This window comes from Crocuta crocuta, unplaced genomic scaffold, assembly GCF_008692635.1.
Source record: "Crocuta crocuta isolate KB4526 unplaced genomic scaffold, BGI_CrCroc_1.0 scaffold943, whole genome shotgun sequence".
Taxonomy (NCBI): domain Eukaryota; kingdom Metazoa; phylum Chordata; class Mammalia; order Carnivora; family Hyaenidae; genus Crocuta; species Crocuta crocuta.
Genome location: NW_027528208.1, coordinates 717906 through 724445, shown reverse-complemented (window position 1 = coordinate 724445; position 6540 = coordinate 717906). Strand labels below are relative to the sequence as shown.

Below are 6540 nucleotides of genomic sequence, written 5' to 3'. Positions count from 1 at the left end.
CCTGGCAGGCTTGGGGGGGCCCCGGGCTTCCCGATTCACATGATGGTGACGATAAGTAGGAATCGTAACATGAACAAGAATGGTGACGGACATTGGCTAACGTCTATAGTGTTTATCTCCAGCCGTGCACTGTGAGGGGAGCCTTATCTCCATTTACTGAGTTAGTCCTCCCTACAGTCCTATGAGGCAGGGACCGTTGTACTCATTTTACAGATTGGGGCTCTGAGACTCAGAGAGGTTAAGCAACGTGCCTAAAGTTATACAGCTAGTGAGTGGCAGAGGCTGATTTCAAATGCAGGCAGCCTGCTCTTTTCACCTTTAAGCTCCTCTGCCTCTGAGGAACTGTGAACCCCATCTTACCCCACTCCCACCCCCTACATTTTGCAGGAGCTAGAATTGCAGGCACAGATCCATGGTTTGCCAGTACCTCCCACCCCAGGGCTGCTCTCCCTGGCCACAACTTCTGCCTCTGACAGCCTCAAGCCAGAGCAGCTGGACGTTGAGGAGGAGGGCAGGCCAGGCACAGCAACATTTCATGCAGCGGGGGGTTCCGCCCAGAGTGCTCCCCATCAGCAGCCCCCAGCGCCACCCTCGGATGCCCTTCTGGACCTGCACTTTCCCAGCGACCACCTGGGGGACCTGGGGGACCCCTTCCACCTGGGGCTGGAGGACATTCTGATGGAGGAGGAGGAAGGGGGGGTGGGGGGACTTTCGGGCGCCCTGTCCCCTCTGCGGGCTGCCTCTGACCCCCTGCTCTCATCGGTATCCCCCGCTGTCTCCAAGGCCAGCAGTCGCCGCAGCAGCTTCAGCATGGAGGAGGAGTCCTGATCAGGCCTCACCCCTCCCCTGGGACTTCCCCACCCAGGAAAGGAGGAGTGTATCAGGCTGAGGCCCTGCCTTTTCCCCCACCCTCCCATGAGACTGCCCTGCCCAGGTGTTCTGGGGGAAGAGGAGATGTGACAAGGCCCCACCCCTGTAACAAGGCAAGGAGGAGGAGTCAGGTGTGGCCCCGCCTCTTCCCCACAATACCAGCAAGCAAGGTATTTAAGCCATGGAGAAGGTGGTAACATCAAGGCCTGTCCCCTGGAAGTCACAGCCTTACCCGCACCCCATGGGACCTGCCCTTGCCCAGGTGAGGGAAGGAGGCAGATGAGCTGGGCCCCTGAGACTTGGGGACTTTCCTAGCCAGATCTCCAGGGATAAGGAGGTATCAAGATACTGGTCCATCCCCTCTCTTGGAACCACTAGTCTAGTCCACCATGGCAAGGAAGAGGGGTCAAAATAACAGAGGTCCCACCCTGAGGGTTTAGGCCCTGTCCCTTTCCCATGATCCCTACCCTGTCCAGACAAGGAACAGAAGTGAGGATGAGATCCCCTTCACCTGGGAGCTCAGTCCTGGCCTTCTAGCAACATAGGAGCCAGGCCCCACCCCTTCCCTATAGGATCAGCCCAGCGCAGGTATTTCAGGCATGGAGGAGGCCATAAGATCAGGCCACCATGTGGAGATCACAGACCTTGTCCCTTAGCGACACCCCATCCAAGCATTCCACGCTACAGGAGGGAGTGCTACTTAAGCTCCCCAGCCTTAACCTGGGACCAGTGGAACCTAACCTAGGAGGGCTCTGAGCCAATCTTGCCCTTGGAGAAAGGGGCACATCTTCAAATCTTGTGGGCCGACATTCCAGGCCTATGTCTGGAGTGAGAGTTAGACCCTCAGCTTTGGGTAGAGTCCTGCCTCCTTCCTTGAAGGGCAGTTTGGGGAAGTAATGGGAATTAGGGGGTACTGAGGCCAGGTTCCCCGAACCAGCACCCCAGCACCCTGACATTTTGTATAGGAAAAGGAGGAAGGAAGGGGCCTTTTTGGGGAGTTGTTGAGCCCAGGAAAAAGTGGAAACCTGCCCCACCAAAGCAGAGGCTTGGAGTGAGGGTTGCAAAAACATGTTCCCCTCTTTTATCTGTTTTTTTTATTGACCTCCCCCCCCATCCCACTCAGAAGCTAGGTCACCTCCAACCCCCAGCCTCCACCCAGTTCTTCGTTTGGAGGAGTCCTCCCCATTTCAGAGTCATTAAGAGACACTCCCTGCCCATCCCCATCCTTCCTACCACATACACCCAAGGTTATCAGCTTTGGATCCTTGGGGTCAAGCCCCAAGTAGGGTGTACTAAGGGGTCTGTAGCTTTGTGACTAAAATAATAAATGCTAGGCGTGTTTGATGCGCTTTTAACTTTGGCAAAGAGTCTCCTGTCTTGCTTTTGACTGTACAGTGAGCATGGTCCATGCTGGCTGGGAGAAAGAAAGGTTCTTAGAAGAAACCAATTTAAGTGGGATGCGTTCAAGAATTTAGATAGAGGGACTGGAGGAAAACCCTGTAAGCAAAAGCAGTGAGTCCTTAACTACCTGCCAGGTACCCTCCTATTAGAAGTGTTTCACCTATTTTTTTTTTAACGTTTATTTTTGAGGGACAGACAGAGACAGAACACAATCAGAGGAGGGGCAGAGAGAGAAGGAGAGAGGATCCAAAGCAGGCTCTGTGCTGACAGCAGAGAGCCCGATGAACCGTGTTCTCATGACCTGAGCTGAAACCAGAGGCTTAACCAACTGAGCCACCCAGGTACCCCCACCTAATTTTTTAATCTAAGGAATATTTATCAAGAAAGTGCTAATTCTTGTTCCCATTTCCCATTTGAAGAAACTGAGGGCCAGAATTTAACTATCTGAAGATAATACCCATAAATGGATGAAGAGCTAAATGGTAAAGTTAAGTGAGTGAGAGATCTGGCTTGAAGAAGGTCATTGAGGGCAGAGGAGGCAAAGATTGTTTTGCACGTTCACTTTTGAAACCAACAAGAAGTGTAGGAGGCTATCTGCTGGCAGACGGTAGAGGTATGCCAGATGGTTGAAAGGGCAAAAAACAAAAACCACAAAGGTAGAGGAACAGGCAAGCAATTCAATTTTGGAACAAATGTTGACATTTGGGGGGGGAAGGGCGTTAAATGGAGGTAAACAAATACAAGTATCTTGTTGAAGACTGAGAAAAATATTAGTTTTGGAATTCCTCCACCAGACTCTGATTCCCAGGGCAGGCATCAGGCCTGCCCTGCGTCTCCCCTAGCGGCTAATAACCACCACACTGGCTACTCCTTTTAGCCAGTCACACTGACCCTAAGGCCTGGTTGCTGAGTCTCTTTCTCCAGCCTGGAGGCTCTCTGATACCTTTTCTTTACTTTTTTTCTCCTTGAATCTGCCACATTCTCTTTTGAATTTGGTAAATATAACCTGTAACACCCAGAGGTGGTTTTTTTTCCTCCAAATTTGTATTCTGATACAATTTCAGGTTTACAGAAGAGTTGCAGAGATATTAACGTTCCCATACCCATCACCCAGCTCCCCCTCATGTAAATATCTTACATAACCATGGCATATTTATCAATGCTAAGAAAATAACATTGGCACAGCACCAGGAACTCCACAGACTTTATTTGGATTTGACGTTTTTCCATGATTTTTTTTTTTTTTCTGTTCTAGGATCCAAGTAAGGAAACTCCATTTGTTATCGCTTCCTGTGTAGCAAGTTACCAGGATCTGGGTGGCTAAAAACAATGCACCTTCTTTATCTCCAGGCTGTTAGCTGGGTCCTCTACTCCAGTGGCTCCTGCAAGGGTACAGTCGAGGAAAGTGTTGGACATGACCCGGTTCTCTGTAGCCCGTTGAACCGAGGGCCTCAGTTCCTTGCCAGCTGTCAGCAAGCCCTGTGCTCCTTCCTTTCCCTCCATGAGGCAGCTCACAGCGTGGCAGTTTGCTTTTTCAAAGCCAGCAAGAGAGCCAACTAGCAACATGGAAGTTACAGTGTCTTGTCATCTAATCACAGGAAGTGACACCTCAAAGGCGAGGCATTCTGTTGGTTTGAATCAAGTTACTCAAAGGGAGGGAATTACAAAAGACCAGGAATATCTGTAGGCAGGGACCCCTAAAGAACCACCTTAGCAGGTCCCTACGACAGATACCATGCTGCATTTAGCCATCACGTCTTGGTCTTGGTTTCCTCCGGCAGTTTCTCAGTCTGTCCACTGAGAAGGCCTAGACGCTACACATGAGCGTCTTTCTTACCCAGATCTTGGTTTCCAAATGTCGTTCTCCAGTAAAAGGAACCAGGGTCGTTGGAGAAATGGCTGGTTTTAAAGGCCAGGGTAGGGAAATACAAGGTGATCCTGGAGCATCATACAGTCCCAAAAAGTAAGGAGGTCGCCCCCCTCCCCCCAAATGGGAGCATGTCATAAGAATAGAAGAACTGACCTGAAAGCTTACAATGGCCAAAGCTGGAACAACTTGAGCACCAAAAAAATAATGATAGTATTGGTTTATAGTGCGCCCAAATTAAATGTCAGTGATTCCGTAGTTATATAAATAAGTGATATGGTTGAATGAATAAATTCTGGAGACTGGACAACTCTTACATACATAAGAATTCCAAATTATAGGAGTGCCTGGGTGGTGCAGTTGGTTAAGCCAACCAACTCTTGATTTTGGCTTAGGTTGTGATCTCATAGTTCATGGGATTGAGCCCTGCATCGGGCTCTGTGCTGACAGTGTGGAGCATGCTTGGGATTATTTCTCTCCCTCTCTCTCTCTGCACCCCCCCCCACTCTGTCTCTCAAAATAAATAAACATTTAAAAAAAGAATTCCAAATAATAGAGAAGGAATAAGGAAAATAGAAAATTACCATTAAAATACCAGTCATAATTGCTGCAGACATGATCCACTAAATGCTAAAATTAGTGGACAGAACTTGAAGGTGAACAAAAAGAAATGTGTCAAGTATAATTGAATTTAAAAATTATGGGGAGCCTGGGTGGCTCAGTCAGTTAAGCATCCCACTATGGCTCAGGTCATGATCTCGCAGTTCGTGTGTTTGAGCCCTGCATTGGGCTCTGTGCTGACAGCTCAGAACCCGAAGCCTGCTTCAGATTCTGTGTCTCCTTTCTCTGTCTCTGTCTCTGTCTCTCTCTCATAAAAAACATTTAAAACATTTTCTGTTAAGTAAAACTTAAAACTTTAAGGTGAACACCATAGTTGCACAGCCTTAAAGTATCACCTCCAAAACACTTATTCAATATTTGATCCCCCACTGCCAGGAGTTGGACCTTAATTCCTTTCCTCCTGCATACGAGCTGGACTCAGTCACTTGCACCTAATGACAAGAGTATGGAAAGTGAAAAAAAGTAACTTAACCAAGGAAAAACCTGGCAGACGCCACCTTAACCAAGAGATGAGTTAACATCATCAGTTATATGACACATTGCTGTCATGTACCCCCTGATATGATGCAGTGAGAAGGACATTTCACTTTCTTTGTATCCTTCCTCAAAACACCATAACCTCTGTGTAATCATGAGAAAAGAGCAGAGAAATCCAAATCGGGGGGCGATTCTGTACAATATTTTACCCATAGTCTTCAAGTGTCAAGATCACATAAGACAAGGAAAGACTGGTTGTCTATTTGAGCAAACAGTCATTTTTGTCTCCATCTGTCAATCCTGGTTTTCTTTCTTTTTGGGGGGGAGCCCCGAGACCAAAGTTGGTATCATCCTACAGATAGGCTTATCAAGGCTCTCTGGTGTCCTCTGCTCCACTGGATGGAATGTGATGGCCAAGAGAAGTGAAGCTTGCAGTGAGCTTGGACTGTATTCTTTCCACCTGGGTCATTTTCAGGACTTGTCTGAAGGGAAGTAGAGCCTAGAGAGAGAATAGCAATATAGCTGAGCTGGGGAGGAACAGACGAGATAGCAGAGCTGCTGGGATTTCACTCTACTAGAGAGAAAGGAGGTTTTAGAGGCGGACTTCCAGAAATCACAAGAGGCGTTGCTGTAGGTTTGTGGCCAAATGCTAGGCTGTGCAGGCTTCTGTTGAGAAACTGGGAGGCCAAGCAGAGATTTGTCCTGGTATTCCATGAGCTGAATGGATGCTTGCACAGTTCTGGGAGATACAGGACTTTTGACCAGCTTGAGTGGAGAGTCTTCATCCAATACCTCAATGAGAAACAAACACCCCAGAAAGGCCATGCCTTAAGAGTAGGCCACTTCAGCCAGCCCCAGCAAGAAGAGTAAGAGTTACATTAGACCCTCTCTAAAATATCCTTNTGAGCTGTCAGCACAGAGCCCAATGCGGAGCTCAAACCCACGAACTGCGAGATCATGACCTGAGCCGAAGTCGGACGCTTAACCGACTGAGACAGCCAGGCGCCCCGAGCACGCAACTCTTGATCTCAGGGTCCCAAGTTCGAGCCCCACATTGGGCACAGAGTTTACTTAGAAAGAAAGGAGGATCAAGCTAAATTGTAGACTTTACAGTGTAAGCAGATATAACACACAACACCACCACGAAGGACAGGATTTGGGAAATGAAACTATTCTGTTGCAAGGTTTTTGCATCTTACGTGAAATGGTACACTGTTAACTTTCATTTGCATCATAAGGATGCATTTTGTTATCACCAAGGTCACCTCTAAAGAAAATAATGAAAACAGGCACAGGTGAAAAGC

General features: G+C 48.2%; 1 protein-coding gene and 1 long non-coding RNA gene across 5 annotated transcripts in view; one reads left to right on the top strand and one right to left on the bottom strand.

Moving 5' to 3' along the window:
* The window catches only part of TFE3 (transcription factor binding to IGHM enhancer 3), an 11512-nt gene extending 9277 nt beyond the window's left edge, over window positions 1–2235 (top strand). For all 3 annotated transcript variants that reach the window (XM_077752960.1, XM_077752958.1, XM_077752959.1), the window contains one exon: window positions 388–2235. In XM_077752960.1, the coding sequence (XP_077609086.1) occupies window positions 388–828 (441 nt within the window). In that variant the 3' untranslated portion in view covers window positions 829–2235. The remainder of the gene's footprint in view (window positions 1–387) is intronic.
* Window positions 2236–3471: 1236 nt separating this feature from the next.
* The window catches only part of LOC144222476 (uncharacterized), a 46163-nt gene continuing 43094 nt past the window's right edge, over window positions 3472–6540 (bottom strand). The window contains exon 4 of one of the 2 annotated variants that reach the window (XR_013332406.1): window positions 3472–5735. This is a non-coding gene — a long non-coding RNA (uncharacterized LOC144222476). The remainder of the gene's footprint in view (window positions 5736–6540) is intronic. The other variant, XR_013332405.1, reaches the window with a different exon arrangement.